Genomic DNA, 23,725 nt, shown 5'->3' on the forward strand with positions numbered 1-23,725 from the left:
TCGTTTAGTAGACAATAATTAAGATATTTGCAAGCAGAAAAAATAAAAAATACACTTTACACTGAACTCTTCTGAAGACATCGCAAGTGACATCTGACTTTTGAAACTTTTGACTTCGGGTAGTACGGAATCTTGATTTCAATTGAACGTCGTCTACAAGTATAATCGATACTCTGATAATCACCGGTCAGATGAAACGAGTCGTCAATAATTTGAAGGAGAAAAGCGGATGTCAGTAATATGAGAGTAGAGAGAAATGAAGCTGGTTGATAATAAATCTGGAACAAAAAGTGGTTTATCAAACAGAATAATATTGAAGAAAACTCACCGTAGCGCCCAAAAGTACTATAGAAGATGACATGATTCTCGAGGATTTATGCTTCTCGATTTCTTCTTCGAAAATGAGACAAATTGAATGAACTGGTCCAATAGCAATGAAAAAGGATAAGGAATAGAGGAGAATGATAGATTTGATCTGAAAATTAATTATGCTTGAATTTTTCTAATATGAAAAGTTGAACAAAGAGAATAATTTGTTTTATCTTGAAAGGTTTCAGCGGTTGAATCAAATTACTACAGTAATCGCTGGTCAGACTTACTTGAAGCACCATCCAACAGAACACAACGTGGCAGATCCCTCCGAGTCCAAGCCAGAATAAATGCACTGACTTTTTCATGCAAAATTGAGAGCGGGAAGCGAAGCAAATAGTGAGAAGGAAAATTGAATCAAAATTCGACAAATGATGTTTCTTGACTGACATTTCGGAAGTCTCGAAGATAATCGGGGCTAAAATATTCATCAATTGTTGACAGGAGTAACAGAAGGGCAACGCCAGCAATAAGGATTCCGAAGACATCTGTAAAAACAGTGTAAAAACAATTAAATTTACTTTACTAAAAATAATAAAACATGAAAAACTTTGAATGAATGAATTAATTTTGGAGGAGTCAATCCGACAAAGGAATCCAAGTCTCTACTAGAGAGAAAAAAGCAAGAATAGGGTGCACAGAAAATCGAGGTTTTCTCAGTGCTCTGTCTTTCTTTTTCTGTTCCGTGTCACATTAATTTTCAAGATTTTCTTCTGTTTTATGCCGGAAATTTGGAAAATAGCAAGAAGACATACAAATATCGGAAATTAAAAAGTCGAAGAGATTGACAAGTCGGATATTAAAATATCTGTTTGATATTCATTGAATGGGAAGTTGAATTTTTGTGACATGTATTATCTTAACTGAATTATAAAAAAATCACTCAGAGAACTTCGATCTGCCTAGAAAGAAATAGACACTTGAAGGAATGTTTTCTTCGGCTGTTCTCGATTTTCAGATAAACTGGGTGTTGTGATTACACCGGCTCTTCCACAGAACTTCGAGAATTTTGCTCTCACAACTGACCCTCCTGCCTGAATTCAGAACTAAGAGAAGCAGAATCAAACATCGAAAACGTTTCATTTTCTCATTTCATGTGTTTTTTTTTCTCATTCTCATCGAAACAAACCTTTTTCCATATATCGTCTCATTTCCGCCGCTCCGATCGCCCACATCCAATTCATATGTTTCCATAGTTTCATGAGATTTCATTCACATGTTTTTCTTTGGTTTCCGACGGAATAATATTCTTGTTCTCTTCTTTTCACATTTGTTCACAACATGCTTCTGACACTTACCTTTGTTTCGTTATTGATGGTAAAGCAGGTCAGTTTGAACCATGGGACTGTCTAAACTGTCTAAATCAGAAAAAATTGAGTCTTCATAGTTGATATTTATCTTCTGTTTACAGACGTTCTCCGTAGTTAAAATGATGGTTACAAACGGTGAGCCTAGTTCCTACGGTGATTTTAGTCACCCGCTTGCATCAACTGCAACATGGAATGAGTGTGTTCAATACTGTTACGATCTCGGATCTTGTGTGGTAAGCTGAATATTTGACGAAAAACTCAGAGAGATTGAGTTTCAGGCAGTGTTCGATAACAACTGTCAAATGTTTGAAATCGGAGGTATTGAAACAGCTAAAAGAAATGAAACATCGAGAATCGCAATCAAAATACTTATGGACAATTCCACGACAGAAACTTGTCCAGCAGACGATTCAGGGACAGAGGAGGTAACCCGAACGTTATGACAATACTTCAATGTTTTTCTGTTTTCTCAGGGGATTTATATCACCAATACCACTTATCAAAACTACAGTATCTCATACAATGACCCTACTTGGACATTCGTTTCACAAACTCTTACTTGTCCCACGAATTTCTCATTATTCGTCAGACCAAATGGCTTGTGGTGCATGCAGGTTTATTGGGTTACTGTAGTTTCGGAAGATCTCGAGAATTCATTTTTAGGTTATTGAACACTATGCGTGTTGTAATCGCACTGTTGCCATAAAAATGTGTTCTACAAACTATTCTGCAAGCCAATTGAGTGGTGTTGATAATCAAGCAGAGTATGATTATATAAGTGGTCAGTCAATTTTATGATTCCTTAGAGACAACTCGAGATCAACAAGAAATTATCTTTTGAGACCTCATTTTTCAGCATTAACCATTCCCATATATCAAAATGTGATGTCCAACCGAATTGGAAATGTTACGTATAATTTCACTGGAATCTGGTTAGATGGTCTCAGGAATTCGAGTTGCACAGGAGTCACGACGAGTCCATGTAACACTATATCTGTAAGATTTCCGGATGAATTGTGAAAAAGAACATAATTCTTTTTTCAGGCGTTTAGTTTTTTGGATCCCACTCTATCTTACCCGCCACAAGGATATCCTTGGTTATCTGGTAATCCAAATGGTTTGACATCTCCCGGTGATGCAATCGCTTTGAGAGTTAACACAGAATCCACGTATGGAATGGATGATACTGCGTGAGATATGATAATAGAATCTCTTCTTTTGAAATATCCGTTTTCAGAGGAAACAGCCCGACAGAACCGTCAGGGGGTTGTTGGAAAGGATATGTTTGCGGGATAAAACCTTCTTGATTTTTAAAAATTCAATGATAAAAATATTAAAAAGAAAAACGCATTATTATTCATTGGTCTCTCCGAGTGTCCATATTCATCTTTTCATTTTTCGGAAAGACATAAAAATATTGAGTCTAGTCAGATGTTTCACGATTTTTTTCGGTGTTCTTGATTTAAAAAATGCTTTCAGAATGAATGGGGGTTTCTCGGGTTTCATAAGTTTAGTTTTTCCAATATGGTGTTTCTGCACTGTTTCAATATTTAGGATTCAAAATTCAGAAGACTCTTGATGAAGGTGATCATTCATTTTGTTTTTTCTTATGTTCCGTAGTTCGTCGTTCTTTGTGTTTTACGTGCGTTTTGAATTATATTTCAGATGCACAAATGTATATTGTTTAGAGATAACTAATCTTCTCATTGATAGGTTTCATAGTTAAAGAGGAAGTAGTTTAAAGACGTAGATCAGAAACTAAACACAGACTCGGAGGTCTATGATATCTCCATTCAGAGTTTCCGTTTCCGAGTGTGTGGAACTCATTGTATCAAAAAAAAAAACGTTTTGTTTCAAATCCCTTTGTCGGAGTTCAAACTCCTATGGAACTGCATATTATGTTCTTTCTTGGAAGTTCAAAAGTTTTTGTTGCTTTCATCCATGTATTCTGTAATGTTTTTCGCGCAAAGTATATATTTGGAAACTTTGATCTTGAACCAATGTTGAAACAGTTTTCATTAATTGCCTTGCTTGTGTAGTATAAAACTTGGTTTATAATTTATTAAACTACTATTTCGAGGTTAACAAAGATTAACATGAATAGAGGAATGACTGTCTTGGAGGTTAAAGTAGAGATCTTCACTAGAATTACTGTAGATTACTGTAGATCAATGTTGTTTGGATGTTGTCATCATGAGTTGACGAGCTTTCTCTTCGACGGCACTGGCGATACTGTTCTTTCGGTTCTTTTCGCAACGCTGTTTGTACATCTGAAATGAAAATTTGAATTTGTGTCTCCCATTACCTTGGTATGAACTTGAATCGTTCTTTTGGGATTTGTGAATCAAATAATTTCCTGTTTAGATTATGTAAAGTTGCCTACATTTCACTTTTAATCATCTGAAATAGATGGTAATTAATTTAAAAAAAGAGGTATTCTGGTTCCTTGATAACTACAATTTGAAGCCCGAAAAACATAACGTTTTTAATAGAAATAGAAAAAATTATTTGTAGACTCAAAACTAGTTGCACGTCATTTTCAACTCCCAGAAAAAGAAAGATTCAGAATCTCACCTTCTTCTCCACGTCACTCAACGCCTCCCATTGACGAGCAATGCTTTGAGAGATTTGACCGAAACTTGCGTATGGAGCCGCCCGTTTCTCCGTTCCTTGTTTCTCACGGAAAAACAAAGCGTATGCAGATGTTGATCTGGAAATGAGATGGGAATTCAAACCTATGCACTTGTAATTGTGTCAGTTCATATATCGTTTCCCCAACCTACCGTATCTTTTTCTTCTTCTGATCTCCATCTTGTTGAAGTTGTTCATTTTCCGACAAAAAACTCCATTTTCCAGAAGATGGTGGACTTGGATTTGGAGTTGGATAAACTCCGAAAGTTGGTTCCAATTCATACCATTGAACATATTGGTTTGGAATATGATACTTGTCGAAATTGAATGAATTGATGATTGAAGATTGGGTCATCATTCTGCAGAAAAGTATTTTACTTTGGGAAGATGTGAAATACTGTTTAAAAGCGGAAGAAGTTTATACTTTTCATGCAGGGCCTCTGATCATGCTGTGGTAAAGATAGGAATTTTGTGAAATTAGTAAACCAAGGACATTCAAACGAAATAACATAATGCCATCAGAGAAGAACTACTCTCTGGAAAAACTCAAAAAGAAGATAAAAACGAAACTATTCTCAAAAAAGGCGAATGTATATTCGCCGAGGGATAAGGATTAACATTTAGCCTAGGATATTCCCTTTCCACTCTGTTGAAAAATATTTAAAGTCACCTTCACGAGCCCTTCATCTCTTTGTCATCTAATCTTGTTAAACTCATCAACAATCATAATCTGGAGATAAAGAGATTTGAATAAACAACTCACATCATTCACTCTTATTGCAGAAATTGCAATTGAGAATTCAACATTTGAGCTTTGAATCCAGTACCTAATTATAAATAACTCAAACTCTTCCAAAACATTTCGTTTATCAATTAATTCATTTGATAGACCTCTCCGACTGACGTACATCTATCAGCAAGTTGTCACTCGATGGATCGGTGTTTATCTTCATAGAGGCGACTACAAACTCTCTCCGCCTGCGCGCCATTCCCAGCAGCGACCGACACCTCCCGGGTTCCGCCGGCCGCTATGTTTAGTATGAGATGAGGCTCCGCCCACACGAAGTTGGCAAGTAAAGAGACGGCAGTGTATTTAGAACATCAGAGGTTTTGAGGTGAATTTCGCAGCTGGGGGTAAATGGGAGGGAGGAAAACGATGGTCTATGTTAGGATACTTCAGAATTGGAATGAAGAGTCCAGAGTTTTCCAAAGAAAACTTTTGCAAAATCGAATCTCATTGAAACTTGAGCAGAATTTGCATCAAAAATATTACAAATAAGACATTTAAATTCAAATCCGAACAGGGCACAAAGGCGACTGAGAACTCCGTAAGTACTAAACATTTTAACAAACAAAATACAAAAAATACAGGCGAGGACTCAGAAGATATGAAAATGAGCACCTTCTCCCATCTTTCGTTTCCTAATTGTTCACATTACCCTTAATGCTCTCTTTTCTGACTTCTTTGTAATTATATTGCGCAATTCACTAAGCCGCCCTTTTTGTTATGGTTATGTGTACGTGGTGCTTATTAATCTAATTAGTAATAATAGTGACGGCCGAGGAAATAATGCAACATATGTTTTTATAAGGGGATTACGGATTATGTCTGTATGCCTGGATTTCCAAAAACATTGGAATTTAAAAAATATGTTTTTTTTTTAATTTTCAACAACAAATAAAGAAACAGGTTAAAATCAACAAAGCTAATTCGTAGAAGTTCGGAAAACAACAACAAAAAACAAGGAAAAAGTAATTTAGTCATATCCACTCTCCATAATCCATTGATCCACTTTCTGATAAGCATCCGAATCCTTTAGGTTCATGTGCCAGAATACACGCATTCCCTGTAAAGCAAATTGAGTTTAAAACCATCGGAGAACCTAGAAAGTTTACCTCTGACAGTAATTCGAATTTCGCTCTCTTCTGAGGGTTTACCACTGGTTCGAACACCCGTTTCAGCACTGATTCTGGTGATTTGGCAAGTCCGAGGAACAACTTTTTGAGTATAACAGTCAGAGAGGATGATCTTGTTGCCCATTCCACAGTCTGAAAATTGGAAATTTTAAAAATCTATTATTGAAAAGAGAAAGTTATTCAAAATATAAAAAATGAGTTCGCATACCTTGAGTACTGTGATCGACATGACTTCATTTGCAATCAAATGTTGTAGTAATTGAGCAATTGATGTTCTCTGGTACGGTTTCAGCTTTTCACATTCACGGAGACGATCCCATAAAGCGAATTGAAGAGTAATCTGTAAGGAAACATGAATTGCCTCAACATTCTAGAAATTATTTAAGTTCAATTATGGTTGGGAAGGTGTTATATATGTATTATTGAACTGCCTTTTGAGCCCCCGCGTGGAAGTGTGCAATGTTTAAGGCAAGTTAACTTCTGTAAAATGAGAATGAAGAAAACTTTACCACAAATCTCTTATTGAATTCACAGAATCTCTGCAACAATGCCGCATAAAATGCATTGAATGTCTTCTCTTTCATCATCATCGCAATCAAAACATGAACCAATTCTCGTTCTTTCTCTCCTTTCAATTGAAGTTTCAGAAGACGTTCAAATGCATCGTCTTCGTCATCGGCGGTGGCTGCAAAATTCGAATAATGTATTCTAGTCAAAATGTGACGATCGGTGTTTACCAACACTACAGAAAATATGTCGTCGAACTTCTGAATTCATGCCAGCTTTAGTTGCAAGACTGACAACTTCTGGAGGGAAGGTAGAAGCCTTCTTTTGTCCAGAAGCAGCTGCAGAAGCTAGGAGACCGTAACCACCCTGTTCAGGGAGACGGAAGGCAGAACCGATGATCCACCTGAAAAATGTTTAGACTTGCAAGTTACTGTGAAAAAAATAAAGTTTGGCCAAGGATTTTCAAAAAAAATTTTCGCGCCCAAAACGTTTTAGTTCACAAATCCACTAAAGTGTTTTGGGCGCGAAAATTTTTTTTGAAAATCCTTGGCCAAACTTTATTTTTTTCACAGCACAGTCTCCCAGACTCCGAGTAAGAACTGCAAGGAAATTTTTGATCTACCCTCATGAAACGAAAAATTTGAGAAATTAGCAGGTCTAAAACGTTATTACTTTAATTTTTAGCGTAAAGCTCAAAGTCAAAAGTAAGAAAAATTCAGTTTTAGAATTATTCTGAGAGCATTATCCACCGATTCAATCCAAAAAATCCTGGTTTTATATATTTTTTCAAGTCGAAAAGGCAATTTTTCATTTTGATTTCGGAAAAATCTACGGGATTTGTTTATTATTTAATATTTTCCAACGAATGATAGCTCAAATCGTGCTCCGGAGATTTTTACACATTTCTGTAGGACGGTTTTTCAATTTGCTCATTAGCTTTCGAGAAATCGATCAAATTCCGAATTTTTTTCAGTTTTTTGCTATTTTCTCGAAAGCAAATGAGCAAATTGAAAAACCGTCCTACAGAAATGTGTAAAAATCTCCGGAGCACGATTTGAGCTATCATTCGTTGGAAAATATTAAAAAATAAACAAATCCCGTAGATTTTTCCGAAATCAAAATGAAAAATTGCCTTTTCGACTTGAAAAAATATATAAAACCAGGATTTTTTGGATTGAATCGGTGGATAATGCTCTCAGAACAATTCTAAAACTGAAAATTTCTTACTTCTGACCGAGCATTACGCTAAAAATTATAGAAATAATGTTCTAGACCTGCTAATTTCTCAAATTTTTCGTTTCATGAGGGTAGATCAAAAATTTCTTTGCAGTTTTTTCTCGGAGTCTGGGAGACTGTGCACAGTATCAATTTCAACATTGAGAAGTTAATAAAACAAACAGTGTTCTAAAAACCGGGTGATTTCAAATCTTACCATCTTCCTCGTTCTTCGGCGTGCAACAAATCATTGAGCGTCATCGATAACTCTTTAGAATCCGAGGACACTGAACTACCTTTTCCTGAAAAGCAGTTTGTTCATTTTTTTTTAGTTGTCATTTTTTTTGTCAAAAGCCTACTTTTAGTAACTCCGTGTAATACTTTGACTTGTCTCTCCACAACTTCATAATCAATTGCTTTTGGCGGTGTTTTTTTGAGCGAGATAACTTCTTCTAACAGGAATTTGGCGCGTGGCAATGCTGAGATCGGTTTTTGTTGGAACTCGATGGCGATTTCATCAATTTTTGATGTTACGAGAGGCCAAGAAGTCTTCTTCAGCGATTTGTAAGCGTCTGAAGTAAATAAATAACGGATGAAATAAACTGTTACTTCGACAGAAAAAGAGCACAATGAATATTTTTGGAAAAGAAAAAACTCACAAGCCACAAGTGTACGAATTGCAAAAAGATTTGTCAAATTGAGATGAGCGGCGAATTTATCGATAATCTCAATGAGGATTGATGGTTGAAGAATCTAAATAAATATTTCATTCTGCATTTCCAATCGAGTTATTGTTACTCTGAAGACAACTAAAAAAGCGGTGAAAACAACCCGATTCTCCATAGATTTATCATCAGCTTCCTCTTCTTCTTCCATTGATTTGACCAGATCACAAAGGAAACATTCGACAAAATGAGCGGCTGAAAATGTATGAATTACAAAATGTCCGTTTAGTTTCCTTTATTCAGTTTATTTCAACTTACAAATCTCATTGCTTATCATTGTATGACACATCGCCATAAATGCGCCGTAAGTGGTGAGAAGTGAATCTTGAAGACGGAATGGGGCCAAAAGAGCCTTCGACAGAAATTTGTAGAGTGCACTTTTGACATCTGGAAAAAGAGAAATATTAGCTCTATAAGTTCTGATCATTGAAAAACCAACCATTCTTAGAGCTAGTTGTCCACAGCTCTGCAATTCCTTGCTGTGACTTGATCAACATTGCATCTGATAACTTGTTGATAATACTATTAACAGCACGGTCTACACGAGCCTTCTGCTCGTTTGTTGAAGACGTGGCTGCGTCCAATTCGTCAAGCTTTCTACGAGCGGCTGCCGGGTCAAATTTGATAAGTTCACCAGTGGATTTATTGATTTTTCGACCGTAAATATCTTCAGCTTCTTCAGGTTTTGAAGGAAGAATCTCAGATTCGTCTTCTGAACTTTCAATACCTTCTCCATCTTCTTCATCTTCTAATTCTTCATCAGAAACCATTTCATCGATCAAACTTTCATCATTATCTTCTCCATTTTCCCCTTCTGATAAATCAAATTCTTCTTCATCATCTGATTGCTCTTCATCCTCGAATCCTTCTTCATCTTCGACGTCTTCTTCTAATTCATCTTCCATTAGTTCTTTACGACGTTCCGAATCACAGAAATCAAGAAGTACTGAAAAACGAGACATTATTTGGGAATTGTGTGATGATTGGTCATGAAAATGCAGTTTTTTAAACATATAAGTTAAAAAATTATCAGTTTTTGAATATATATCTGAGCACATCAAAACTCACAATCCAATCCATCACTCTTCATCGACTTTGGCACTTTCATTTTGCCATCTCTCTCCTTTTTCTCTTCGTTTACACCTAACAGTACACCATATTTTCGAATAGCTGCATCATCATCTTCGATTCCGTCTTGTTGATTTTGACGACGTTTTTGGGTAGCTGACTGAAAGTGAACGTTGTAAAGTTTAAATTGTTTTGTGAATTGCGAATTTTGTCAGCAAAACGATATTTTCAGAGAACTAGGTGCTTACAATGACGTGTTTTGTTTAAATAAAGAACCTAATCTGTTCGATACTATTTTGCACATTTCGTACAGAAGTCCAAATCTTACCTTAACTTCCTCCAAATACTTTTCATACGTCAAATCTTCATCACTATCTTCACTTTCATCTCCATACTTTCTTTTTCCTTTATTAACACTGACTTCTACGATTCCATCCCTAGTTTTCGATTTCTTTGCTGGATTCTGTAAAATAATTTATATTAAAGTGATTTTCGATAAATAGAAACCTCGTCTTCGTCTTCAGAATCATCGAAATCTTTATCCGAATCTTCGTTGTCACTGTCATTTCTATTTTTTCTTTGTAAGAATTCAATTTTTCGAGCATCTTTTTTAGCCTCTTGCTGTCTTTTTCTTTTTCGCTTTTTCTTGTCTTCTTTCGTCATTCCCATCGTTTCTCGCATAACTTGTTCTATCTAAAAACATATTATTTTTAAAATAATACTAAGATTTGACTTCTTACCGGAGTTCTTTGGGCGAACGCTTTTGCTTGCATCTTTTTCAGCTGTTTAGCCGATTTTCTTTGCTCTTTCCGAGTCATTCCTTCTTTTTTGAACGCCGGCAACTTCATTTTACCCTGAAGAAAAATCAACAAGTTATTAAAAAATTTAACTGAAGAAAGGAAGGTTACTGAAAAAAAAGAAAGTTATACATTCTCTGTCGCCTCTCATATTCGCACTCACTCTCTTTTCGGTCTATCGGAGCGCACTTTCTAACACTACTGTACTTCTTATAAATATGTTGACTTTTCTAGCCAAATTCAAATATTCCCGTGACTTTGAGTATGATATTCTTACAGAACACATCAAATGCATCATTTTAATATATAAAACTTGTAAAGAACACATCAATTATTGATAAAAACAGTTTTATTCACAAAATACCTGTGCCAGAGATCAATATACCATAAATACTGTATTATAACGGCATGCCGTTATATTTTTCAACTACCTCCGAGAGAAATTTTGTGGCTTTAGAAACTCATTAAAATTAAACGGAAAAACTTTTTAGACCTTCTATACGCAGATCAAGAAGTTACTTATCACGCTGCTTCTAATCAGAATCAAGAAAAAACACCGAGATAATCATATTCATGAATTCTGAGTATACATGGGGTGCCGTTATAATACAGATGCCCTTCTATTACAGGTGCCGTTATAATACAGTGTTTACGGTATGTACAAATTCTGATGAAAGCGCCGAAAAAAACATTTCAACTTGTCAAAATTGTCATGAAATTCTATATAAAATCAATGTTAATCGTACTCCGGGTGGTTTCTCAATGAGTCGTACAGCTCTGTCTCCCCGTGCTCTCCAACAAAAACCTTGTGAACGGAAGTGAAAATTGGGAACTTCTCGGTGAGTTTATGGATTTCCAGCATTTCAAAAACATCCTGTGCGGTTGGTGGTCCTTGGGCACTCTGTCCTTTGAGCAATTCTTGTTCGACAACTTGAAGAAGCTGAAAATTGAAAATTGTGTTACTGTAGTTTGATGAACTTGATGCACCAACAAGGAACTAGTCTCTGGTTTTGGATTTTTTTTTTCAAATTTGGAATGAAATTGGTTATTTATGTTACGGGTATAAAAACTTCGGTCCTGAGAAGATAATTTTCGAAAGTACATTCTATTATAATCTTCACTTGATAATAAAATCAAACTTCCAGTTCAAACTTCAAAACTTTGCAACTCTCCTATTTTTCAGACGTTTCATTCTAGTTTTCAGTCGAAAACTAAAATTTTTCAACGCCTTGAACCTTATCATATTTGTCTATCCTTTTTCTTTCACACTTACCTTATCACTTTTAATGAAGGCCTCTGCCACTTTTCTATTTCTGCCGCCATAGCAAGTAGTGATAAGATCAGCCACTCCACAGGATTCGAAATAAGTGTGGCCGACGGAAGACGGATAAAAGTGTTCCACAAACTTCTTCGTTTCCAATAGACCCAATCGGATAATTGCAGATTTCACGTTGTATGCCCAACCGAGACCGTCTGCGAATCCAGCAGCACATGCGACAATGTTCTGGAAAATGAATTAACTAGGTAATAAAGTTTTTGTTATTCATTTTAATAAAACATACCTTAAGAGCCCCACAGAGTTCGACGGCTTCATAGTCAGTTGTCACTCGAATTCTGAAGTTTGGAGTATCAAACAACATTTTCAGTTCTTCTCCATTCTCCAGACTTTTGCATCCAATCGTCGCTTCACAAAACTTTCCATCAGCAACCTCTCCGGCCAGATTTGCTCCCATCAGTACACTGCACTCGATTCCAAGAGCTTTTTCAATATCTTCGGAAATCAATTGCATTTTGATGACATCGTTTTCTGACGTAGATGAAATCCCTTTAGTGAGAGACACAGCATGGGCTCCTTCTTGAAGTTTTCCACGAAGTTCAGAGCAGATTTGTGGAATTCCTTGATGAGGAACAACTAGAATCAGAATATGAGCAGATTCACAGGCGTCACGGAGAGATGACGTGGCAATGACATTTTCAGGAATACGACGTCCTGGAAGATATTTTTGGTTTTCGTGAGTGTAATTGATGATGTCCGCAATTGATGACGAAGTGTCTCCTGGCTTCTGAAATGAATTAAAATAAATCAATATTGTGAAAATTCAGATTAATATTAGATTTTTATTTCAAAAAAGAACTTACTCTAGAATCTCTACACCACATGTTCACAGTTGGATGGAAAACATCACTCTGAGCTTTGACAGTCTTTCCAACAACACAAGCAATTGCGGATCCCCAATTTCCACCTCCGACAATAGCTACTTTCTTTCGACGATCTCCATATATCTCTCCAGAATTATTGTTGAAACCAATAGAGGAATAATCGAAGCTTTGGCAAGGCATTTTCAGTTATGAATAGAGTCGATGATTGTACAGAAACTCGATGTGTGACGTCTCTTCTTCTGATCTTTTATACTTTTTGGTTTCCGCGTCTTCAAAAGTCATAAGCCCCGCCCCCATCTGATTGGTATCAGTATCAATCAGAATGACACTGTCTCTCTGGGGAAAGATCACTGATAAGTGATACCAGCCATCTTCACGTGGACATCTTTAAAAGTCGCTTAGAATGAGATAGTACAGAAAGGGATGGAGACGCAGAGATTCACGGAATCTGTACATACAACTAGATGAAAGGATACTGATAGGAAAGAAAGAAGAGAACAGTGATCTTTAAGCGTCACCGATCAAAGATCATTATGCAAATGATTTGCAAAGATCTCAGAGCTGAATGGACTTTGTCCTTTCTTATTGTCTATACTTTGGCCCTGAATCCGGTTCTAGTATGCTCTTTAAGACTTGGGAATCTGGAAAACTGAAGATATGAACTACTGTGTTACTTGTAACTTGCATATTAACATTATGGTACATAATTTCCTTTTGATGCGGACTTCTTGTGCCACCATTATCAATTTTCATGGATAAAATAGAATGTTTCAATCATAGACGATTCCGAGAATTTGTCTGTGAATATGTACAAGAGATGGAGGTTGGAAATTTCAGACGATCGGGTAGGTTGAAACATTCCAGAAGAAAGATGTTTCGCCATCTGAAACTAATTGCTAATTTGAACTCAACTTCACAGTTCATTCTCTCCTTGACCTGAAAACATTTCAGTTTCACGTGGATCGTTTCTCTACTATGATCATGATGTCACAATTACTACTAGTACTAAAAATGTTCACGCACTTTTTCTCAATCATTCTTATCAAAGTTTCTTTTTTCTTCTTCCCAGTCTGAAAAGAAGTAATTGTACACTTTTAGATCGTAATACAAATAAGATAACAATATAGACGAAGAGACGCAGAATTTCTTTGCGAACGGCGTCAATGATCATTTTGTGGTGGGCTATTTTTAGTTCAGACTGGATTTATGGAAAGTTTTTTAGTCCGGGTTAGGTTGAAGGATGAAGAACGTGAATTAGGAGTGAAAAGATGAAAAGACTCAAAGAATTGAGAAGCGGGAGTATTGAAATCGGAAAGTAGATATACGGTAGCAGAAGAGTCACTCTCGGAGTATTTATCTCTCTGGAAGCTAAATATCTTGAATTTTTGGATTCCAACATACACATCTGCTACAAACCTGCTGATAGGAATATCTTATATCCAGATATACAATTTCGTTCCATACCTTTTGTTTACCTGGATTAACAAACATCTTTCATTTTCAGATAGTTGATTTTCTGTTTGGCTACAGTACTCTGCATCAGTAGAAAACTATACTAATCGGAAACAAACTGAATCATAGGAATAATTAATCAAAGCGAAATCTTCGATTGTTCAGTAGTGTTCTGGATTGTCGAATAGCAAATAAAAACAAAACACTGAAAATCCTTTTTTCTGATATACAATGGTTCCTTGTCGGTCTCCATTCTTCATTAAAAAGTTTACGTGAAAACTATTTTTAACGTGATTTTTTTTTATCGTATCTCGCTCAGCATTGTTGTTTTTTACACGTATTCCGTTTGGTTCCGTAAGTCTTTTCCATTTTATAGGTACCATCTTGACTGGCTTCAATACGCGATTTTATCAAAAACAGTGTCTATTGCATATTGGGAGTTATCACAAATTAAAAAAAGGACAATTTTAAACAAGAAAGGAGAAAAGTTTTGACATTCAAACTACAATGAATGAAGTAAGTTACAGTATGAAAAACAAGAAGAACAATTGTGAACAGGACAGATACTAGATTTATAGAAGAATTCTTTTTAAAACATAACAAATCTTAAAATTTTCAGTTAGCAAGGATTCACGATAGGAGAGGAAATATTCATAATTAATGAATTGAAGATTACCAGATGTCTTCTTGAAAAATAAACGTCTCAATTTATTTTTCTTTGCCCTTTTCTTCTTCTTCTGTTGATTCTTACCTTGTCTTTTTCTTCGAATGCCGACGAAGAAGTCCAAATTCAGAAATTTCAGCACCAGCGTCCATTTCTTTGTTTTTCATTGTTTTCTAATAAATTAGTTCATTCGAAAAATCGTTTGCTTTGAATTTTTTATTTCTGGGTGTATTTAATTCAATTCATATCTTCTTCTGATTTTTTTTCAGTTTACCCATCTGAAAAACAAAAACTTATAACTATCTCCTAGTATCATTGAGAAAGAATCACACTTTAAGCAACAACTTCTCATCATGTCATCGCCGTCACTCGCCGAAACCTCAGAGCTTCTGAGAAAGTCTGGAATCAACACGTACATCAAAGATTTCAATGAGAGTATGTTAGGAATTGCTAAAAAGAATCACCTTCTCCTCTGCGTCCCCTTTTCTGCACTCGAAAAGACCTCTGAACTAGATATACTGAAAGGAATTGCGGATGTTCTCATGTCGACACTTTCGAAACTACTGCTTCCAGGTTCCGACAATTCAACACGAAAACTTTCTGTCTTCTATTTGTAAGTCTGATCGTTGCATTGAATTTCAAAGCTGGCTATATTTTCAAGAAAATTAGTAATGGTTTCGGCACACTTTCTACTAGACCATTGACTAGATAACTTTGATGAAGACACAAAATTGAAGAGAGCGTGGCCATCATCAGTAGTAGACTCTCTTTTGAACATTTGGCAAAAAAGTTGATTTAACATTTTAAACAAAAACTCGTTTCAATTCTTTAGAATTTGATAAAAAATTGCAAGAAAAACAGCAGAATCCACTTACCTGACTATCCAGACAGTTGTAGCTCTTCATTTTCAGCAGGGAACCTGTTCCGGTGATAGCAAGGCCACTATTGTTCAGCTGCAAAGTGAAGTCGAACTATGGAGATACGTATCATCTTCAAGGGACAGTGAAACAAGACTATTTAGATTCCTCCGAGCCTCCACTTCTGGCGGCATCGCATTGTCACATTCTGTTATCAGACCGTTTCACGCCACTTCGCGAAAGTATTCCGTCTGTTTATCGGCCTGTGGACATTCAACAAGTGCTCCAGTATTTTGACGTTCCGGAACATCTCGATGATGAAGAGATGATGAGAATTGAAAGACCAACGCCACCAGTTCATCTTCCCAAAAACACACCCACCGGTGTTCCGGCTACATCCATATCTCGAGATTTTGATCCATCTCCTGCTCCAACTTCAAACAAACTCTCGAAAAAACGTGCACAGACACCAGAAGATGCTCCACGCACTGAAACCAAAAGACTCAAGGTAATTCAGATGCCAACGAAGAGATGATTAGTGAAAAATAACCTACATTTTCAGAACGTCCCATACTCATACTCTTTTGTCAACGTCGTTCTGAGGTCACCAAGTGACACACGAATTTTGAATGAAAGTTTGAAAAGAATAGGGCGAGATTAATGAAATTATATTGATAAGCAACTAACCACGATTAAATTATAGAATAACAAGAATTGAGATTCGAGAGAGTATGAAACTTCCCATCGTGGATGAAAATCGAAGTATCGTTACTTTTGACGTGATTGGGAAAAAGGACGCAAAAACATTGTCTTATATGATACATTCGTGCAAATGGCAAGAAATCTTTTCCGGGATAGAAAAGGTTTCATTAAATTTGAGATGGAAGATTAATTTCGGTGTTTTCAGTCTAAGGCTTCCCCATTTTTCTGGTATAAAAGTGATGTAAGGGATATCATCGGAACAATATTGATTGCGAAATAGTAAGGAATTTATAAACTTAGAAAAATTGAAAACGAAAAACCTTTCAGCCGATTCTACACTAAAACTGGGGTCGGAAAAACGTTCCTTGAAGAGAAAAATACCCACGATGCGATTCGATTGGCCATTTCTGATTCGACAGCAATCGCTCAGACTGAGCAGGTTGGATTAATTTCCTGACAGAAAAAAAAAATCATATTTTACAGGTACTGTCCGCCCCTGGGAAAAGAATTCTCGAAGAGATAAGGAAGAGGGGGGAATAATTCAACTATTATTATTATGTGATTATTAGCTTTATCCTACTTCAATTTCATTAATAGACCTTTTCTTCAATTTTTCGAAATGTTATTTTAGGTTGTCTAGACAACAATTACAATTGTCTTGTGAAATCGCAGCATGTCGAATTGTATTATGTATTATTTGATAATGCTTTCATTCGTTTACTGAAAAACTAGTATTTTCTATACATATCGTGTTATTAATGAAGAAAATTTTAATTAATCAAGCAATATTTTGAAAAATATTATTGCCTTTCAAATAAAACGCCATTTCTGTGGATAACAGCCAAACGTATCTAATTGTTAACTATTTAGGTGAAAATAAAGAGAAAGTGTTCAAGCAGCACCGTATATTGGGGCGGCGTGTCCTTCAATTTATTTTTGAATAAGATCGTGAAAAGCTCTCTAGATAACAGTAAAATCTAAAGTAAGTTTGAAGTTTTCCAATAACTATAAAGAAATTTACAGAACGAAAAAATAGTTTGAAGGTGCCACAACGCCGTAAATCTACATTCTGCGAACACCGATGGGTACGCAAACATCAGAACTTACGACATTTTTAAATTTATCAGCTCTACGCGTGGCGCCACGTTGCAACGTACATGAAAACAATTCCGCGCCGCCACGAAATCCACGTTTTCAGGCGGTATTCTTCGCGGATTACGTGGAATACAACTATGACTCTCATTCTTTCAATTGAACAGCATCTACACAATATTCTTTATCGACATTTAACAATGTTCATCGGTTCCTCTTCGGCGTATGTAGCAAATGTGATACAGTTTAGTTCGTGTAAGCCATTCATTCAGGTTTCTGACTGAATCATTCAAAATTTAAAAATAATTTAAAACCCCATTAACTTGCATTCGATACCCATACTCCCACCGGTTATAGGGTTCCTCTTCGACAGGGACAGTAAGCTATCATTGAGAATATGCTGCCGGATGGATTCGTTTGCCTATTCATTCAGGTTTCTGTCTGAATCCTTCAAAATTTAAAAATAATTTAAAACCCCATTAACTTGCATTCGATACCCATACTCCCACCGGTTATAGGGTTCCTCTTCGACAGGGACAGTAAGCTATCATTGAGAATATGCTGCCGGATGGATTCGTTTGCCTATTCATTCAGGTTTCTGATTGAATCCTTCTAAATTTTATAATAATTTAAAACCCCATTAACTTGCATTCGATACCCATACTCCCACCGGTTATAGGGTTCCTCTTCGACAGGGACAGTAAGCTATCATTGAGAATATGCTGCCGGATGGATTCGTTTGCCTATTCATTCAGGTTTCTGATTGAATCCTTCTAAATTTTATAATAATTTAAAACCCCATTAACTTGCATTCGATACCCATACTCCCACCGGTTATAGGGTTCCTCTTCGACAGGGACAGTAAGCTATCATTGAGAATATGCTGCCGGATGGATTCGTTTGCCTATTCATTCAGGTTTCTGATTGAATCCTTCTAAATTTTATAATAATTTAAAACCCCATTAACTTGCATTCGATACCCATACTCCCACCGGTTATAGGGTTCCTCTTCGACAGGGACAGTAAGCTATCATTGAGAATATGCTGCCGGATGGATTCGTTTGCCTATTCATTCAGGTTTCTGATTGAATCCTTCTAAATTTTATAATAATTTAAAACCCCATTAACTTGCATTCGATACCCATACTCCCACCGGTTATAGGGTTCCTCTTCGACAGGGACAGTAAGCTATCATTGAGAATATGCTGCCGGATGGATTCGTTTGCCTATTCATTCAGGTTTCTGATTGAATCCTTCTAAATTTTATAATAATTTAAAACCCCATTAACTTGCATTCGATACCCATACTCCCACCGGTTATAGGGTTCCTCTTCGACAGGGACAGTAAGCTATCATTGAGAATATGCTGCCGGATGGATTCGTTTGCCTATTCATTCAGGTTTCTGATTGAATCCTTCTAAATTTTATAATAATTTAAAACCCCATTAACTTGCATTCGATACCCATACTCCCACCGGTTATAGGGTTCCTCTTCGACAGGGACAGTAAGCTATCATTGAGAATATGCTGCCGGATGGATTCGTTTGCCTATTCATTCAGGTTTCTGATTGAATCCTTCTAAATTTTATAATAATTTAAAACCCCATTAACTTGCATTCGATACCCATACTACCACCGGTTATAGGGTTCCTCTTCGACAGGGACAGTAAGCTATCATTGAGAATATGCTGCCGGATGGATTCGTTTGCCTATTCATTCAGGTTTCTGATTGAATCCTTCTAAATTTTATAATAATTTAAAACCCCATTAACTTGCATTCGATACCCATACTACCACAAGTTATAGGGTTTTTCTTCGACAGGGACAGTAAGCTATCATTGAGAATATAAGAGAAAGATTCTCGAGTGGTAAATTCCAACTAAAGGTTTGTTCAATTTAAAAAAAATTCTAGACTTTTCAATATTATTTAACAATAAAGTTTCTCTCATGTTTGTCCACGTTCGTGTGTGTCCGTTTATGTGTTTGTCCTTTTCCTACATCTTTGTTCACACAACAAGTCGAAGTATATGTATTTTCCAATTTGTTTTCAAAAAACTCACGGTAAAAACTGAAACCAAAGATGGTCGAAAAGGTAGAAAGTAAGGCTGAGGAGCTGCAATTCGGTTTATCATCTGCCTAGATGTTTTCACTTTTCGCTGTAGCAGCATTATTCTGATGTTTGCTTTTCTCTAATAGATTCACCTACGCAATCCTTCAGGTGGGAGAGACGCGAAGATTCAAGATTATTTATTTGATAGCTGATTGCGCTGCATACACCTGGATTTCAATTGTCAACAATTTTGGATTTTCTACAAATCGCATGCTCCAATTGATACATACTTCATCTCACCATCGACATAAAAACGTGATACCACCAAGTGTTTGATGTTTCTAAAGACACTGTTTAAATTAGAAACATAACTATACAGCTAAAATCTCAGAACTATAAAACGCTTTTTTGGTTTTGTACGCTTACAAAAAACCCCGTTCCAACAGAGTTCTAATCTGAATCAGTTCATATTTTGACAGTACTCATTTGTAGTACCACCAAAAAGTACAGTATGAAACGTGAGTTTCAAGAGCTAAGCTTTTCATCCAGACGGCACGTTTAAAATGTCCTTAGATTCCGAAAAGCGTGAATATCCACAATCTGGACAGATACACACACTTGTCTATGGGGGTAAATAAGTAGTGGAAATTCGACTCTTTGAACCTGGAAATGTATCAAATTTCACGCCAATTTTCTCGTTTTCTTTCCAGCTCTTTTGTTCGCCCGTTTCTCCTTTTTTTTCAGAGACAGATTTTTCTTTGTTTTTCAGCGGATTCCTACGTCAAAAAGTGTATGTCAGTTGCTGTTATTTTCTCCATTGTTCATCTGATGTTTTTTTGTATCTTTGTGCTTTTCACAGCAACCAGAAAAAAAATAAAAAGGAAAAAAGTACATAGTACATACAATATTTATAAAATGTTATCTATCAGGATAACAAGACAAATAGTGATAGATTGATGTTTGCACACTTTTTGGTCAACATTGGAACGTTTTATGTGAGAAGAAATGGGTTCAAAATGCTGGAAATATTCACAAAAGGCTCCTCATAGGACAATAAAAGTTTTCAGCCACAAAGAGAATTTAAGCAATAAATTCATGTCACCCAGAGCTGATAAGGTTATAACTTAGCAGATACCTACATTAGTATTGCTTCAAGAAACTTCTGGCTCAATTGCTCATTACAGTAATCCATTCTACAAGAGATCATATTAGGGTTAGAAAAGTTTCTCACGTCGTCAAACACCATATTAACAAATGTATTGCTGACCTAATCCACACCCAATGATTAAGTCCTTCTTCTTCCCCACATGGGGCTCTTTTCCTCTCTGAGTCTCTATCATTTCTAATGCTCTCTTGCTCTTCTTTCTTCAATAGTTTTCTCTGTGCACCCTCTTGACTCTCCAACTATTTCTCTTCTCTTTTGGTTGGCAATTTTGTCTTTTTCCGTCCTTTTTCTTTTCCTTTTCGATGTTTGACGGGGGCCCCCGGTCGAAGCGGTTTATCTTTATATATCCCTCCAATTTTAGTATGTTTCTATTTTCTACTTTACATGATCCTTTCTTTCAAATTATTATTTGTTCATTTTTGTGTTGTGTTGGTCTTGGAAAAAGAGTATGGCAATTGAAAAAGAAATGAATGACACTGTCTATAGAGAGACTGGTTTTCTCTCTTTTCACACCCTTCCTGGCAGTTTTAATGGGTTTTTCAATGACGAGAGACTCCAGAAAAAAGAAATTGCCACTGTGTGAATCCGAATTTTTCAGTGTTCTGTTGAGTATATGGTTCACAGAATGTCCTAAAAATGCCGTACGAACACTCGAAAAGTTCATTTCCCCATAGTCTCATTCTATTCTTTTTTCTCGACTTTTCGTCTCACAATAGTCGTCCAACCCCTCTGGGATCTATGTTTTACCCGTTTTTTCAAACTTTTTCCAACATTTCTTCAGGTCAATCTTCCCATGTCAACTGACTTCCCAAAGAAAGAAAAAAACTTTTTCGAAGTAGGAAAAGAGAGATTTTTACTGGAAGAGTGAATCATGGGAAAAAAGCTAAAAACAAGCCGCGCTTCTTCTTCTTCTTTTCCTTCTTCGTCTTTTTCTTTTTCCCCGAAAGGGTCATTTGTCACTCCAACTCTCTCTTGAATTCCCAAGGGGAACAACTTTTTTCCTTTTTTTATTCGAGATTTGCTTTTTGTCGTTCTAGACAAGAAGACGTCAAGAACTCAGGAACCGGATCCGGAACTTTTTTACTGGAAGAGTGATTTATGACTTCGAGTTTCGGAAATTCCGCAAACAAATAGAAGAAAACTCACACCGAATAAATAGGCATTTCTCAGCTACTTCTGAAATTGATCTTTGTACTTTTCTGAGTTATACCACTACACTCAACCACACTTTTCCCAGTATTCGAATACAGTTTAGTTTGAGAAAAAACTTGCCAAATCCAAAAACTGAGAAGCTCATGTCTGCGAGGTGGCAACTCCAGTCTTTTTTCATGCTCTTTGTGGTTTTCGACCTCCCAAAAGCTCAATTTTCACCTGTTACATGTGCAACTAGTGCTATCCAAATAAGTACCAAATCTAGTAGTAGCAATGGGCTCAATTATTCTGAGGATAGCGTTCTTCAGCTGCGCAAACATACAACAAAAGGAATCGAAACGAAGAAGAAGAGATAATAGAAAAAAGAGACGCAGAACGAGAGAGATCGGAATTTCAAATGCCTCTTCGTTTTCCTCTATCTTGTCGTCCGTTTCTTTTTCCGACCCCCGCCTTGCGTTTGCCGCGCGGGGTCGGAACATTAGCATAATGTGTCTGGAACTCTCTTCATTTCATATAATTTCTCATTTGCGGGAGAACAGTGTCATCGGAAATACAGAAGAGAGAGAGAGAGAAGGAGAAGGGCCACTTTTAGACGGTGGTTGTGGTGACGGAATTGTTATCCATTAGTACAATGTCGCCAATAAACATTTTTCATTTTTATGGTTTAGTGTTTGTTGGCATTTTGGATCATTGCTGACCATTATATGGACTCATTAGGAATCTAGAATTCTGTATGAGGATTTTCAGCTTTCATATTTCAAATAGTTCTGTTAATGTCAGTCTCCCCTTAACTCTTCTTTTTGATCCTAGATTTTTCTGAATAGATCCCATAAAGTGAGCTCTAAAATCTGGAAATGAACAAAATATCCTGATCTTATCCCTTTTTGGCTTGGTAGTACTTCGAACCTCTACAGTTTATCAATTAGATGTCTTCTCACTTGGTCAAAGCTCGAAAAAGAGATTCCTCACATAAATAGTTCAAAAAAGACGGTTCCTAAGTTTCTAAATGCCGAAACCACTCGAAAATGACATTTATCACCTTCTTATGTCACTTTTCTTCGTAAAATTCAAATTTTTATTTCCTGATAAGGAGTGGAAAGTCATTGGCAAACATGGAAATTTTGTTCCGTTTTTTACGTTTTTTCTTTCAATTTTGCTCCCTAGCAAACTCTTTATTTGCTCTGTGTCTTTGCACATCCTTCCCTCTTGTTTTTTTTCGAATCGGCTTCTCCTCGTTTTCCTGTTAGCTGGTATGGAAGCTACCGAAAAAAGAACGGCCGATTTTTTTTATTGAGAATCCACATTTCAGAAATTGATTTTTTTTTCGATTTTTTTTTGAGAATATCTCATTTTTGACCGTTCTTATTCGGATTTGGTCAGTATTTTTCAGAAAATCGTAAATAAATTCTTGACCGATGTCTGAGCTGAGTTATTAGTTTTCTCGAAAAAATCTTATTCTTAGCTGAAACTAGAACTCGAATCAACCCAAAATCCCTTTTTCAGTTCCTATAAAAACTTTCGAAAAATCTCGTATTTTTATTTTCTTCACTCCCTTTTCTCTGTTTTTCTTCCAGTTTCATCCATTTTCCATGTATTTCATAGTGTTCCTGGTCCCGATTTCGTCGAATTTTAATTGAAAAACATTGGGGGAACAAAAACACATATAGACACCACACAGACACACTTTTTCTCCCCTATTCTATCCCAAAAATAACTAGATTTTGCCTCTTCTTCTTCTATGGAAAAGCTCAGCATCCCCTTCTCTTTTTCTAAAATTCAATTTCCCTCCCCCGTCCATTTCTCTATTTTTTCTCCACTTCTTCTAGTTTTTCGTAGTTCGAAAATCTAGATTTCAACTAATTTTCAATCGAGTTGTCATCCAGTATTTCTTT

General features: G+C 36.3%; 6 protein-coding genes across 6 annotated transcripts; 2 read left to right on the plus strand and 4 right to left on the minus strand.

The window, feature by feature from the left end:
- Positions 1–56: 56 nt before the first annotated feature.
- GCK72_001654 (uncharacterized protein) lies at positions 57–2,805 on the minus strand (the record flags this gene model as incomplete). The annotated part of the gene is made up of 5 exons (XM_003115059.2): positions 57–278; positions 329–475; positions 600–857; positions 2,591–2,673; positions 2,757–2,805. 5 exons carry the CDS (start codon positions 2,803–2,805, stop codon positions 57–59), a joined length of 759 nt encoding a protein of 252 aa, XP_003115107.2.
- On the plus strand, positions 1,799–2,873 carry GCK72_001655 (uncharacterized protein; the record flags this gene model as incomplete). Its single annotated transcript, XM_003114562.2, has 6 exons — positions 1,799–1,912; positions 1,958–2,104; positions 2,153–2,293; positions 2,343–2,460; positions 2,536–2,675; positions 2,724–2,873. The coding sequence occupies 6 exons, from the start codon at positions 1,799–1,801 to the stop codon at positions 2,871–2,873; spliced, it is 810 nt and encodes a 269-aa protein (XP_003114610.2).
- Positions 2,874–3,847: 974 nt separating this feature from the next.
- GCK72_001656 (uncharacterized protein) lies at positions 3,848–4,668 on the minus strand (the record flags this gene model as incomplete). Its single annotated transcript, XM_003114989.1, has 3 exons — positions 3,848–3,949; positions 4,254–4,389; positions 4,463–4,668. 3 exons carry the CDS (start codon positions 4,666–4,668, stop codon positions 3,848–3,850), a joined length of 444 nt encoding a protein of 147 aa, XP_003115037.1.
- Positions 4,669–6,067: 1,399 nt separating this feature from the next.
- On the minus strand, positions 6,068–10,590 carry GCK72_001657 (uncharacterized protein; the record flags this gene model as incomplete). Its single annotated transcript, XM_053723068.1, has 15 exons — positions 6,068–6,157; positions 6,207–6,359; positions 6,436–6,567; positions 6,737–6,912; positions 6,965–7,137; positions 8,167–8,251; positions 8,309–8,521; positions 8,609–8,702; positions 8,748–8,869; positions 8,933–9,061; positions 9,114–9,620; positions 9,743–9,902; positions 10,071–10,205; positions 10,250–10,435; positions 10,483–10,590. 15 exons carry the CDS (start codon positions 10,588–10,590, stop codon positions 6,068–6,070), a joined length of 2,463 nt encoding a protein of 820 aa, XP_053591713.1.
- Positions 10,591–11,275: 685 nt separating this feature from the next.
- Positions 11,276–12,879, minus strand: GCK72_001658 (uncharacterized protein; the record flags this gene model as incomplete). The annotated part of the gene is made up of 4 exons (XM_003115131.2): positions 11,276–11,479; positions 11,813–12,043; positions 12,102–12,602; positions 12,679–12,879. The coding sequence occupies 4 exons, from the start codon at positions 12,877–12,879 to the stop codon at positions 11,276–11,278; spliced, it is 1,137 nt and encodes a 378-aa protein (XP_003115179.2).
- A 2,289-nt stretch (positions 12,880–15,168) lies between these two features.
- On the plus strand, positions 15,169–16,831 carry GCK72_001659 (uncharacterized protein; the record flags this gene model as incomplete). Its single annotated transcript, XM_053723069.1, has 4 exons — positions 15,169–15,428; positions 15,769–16,180; positions 16,580–16,653; positions 16,702–16,831. The coding sequence occupies 4 exons, from the start codon at positions 15,169–15,171 to the stop codon at positions 16,829–16,831; spliced, it is 876 nt and encodes a 291-aa protein (XP_053591714.1).
- Between the last annotated feature and the right edge of the window lie 6,894 nt (positions 16,832–23,725).

Source organism: Caenorhabditis remanei, chromosome I (genome assembly GCF_010183535.1).
Source record: "Caenorhabditis remanei strain PX506 chromosome I, whole genome shotgun sequence".
In the NCBI taxonomy this organism is placed as follows: domain Eukaryota; kingdom Metazoa; phylum Nematoda; class Chromadorea; order Rhabditida; family Rhabditidae; genus Caenorhabditis; species Caenorhabditis remanei.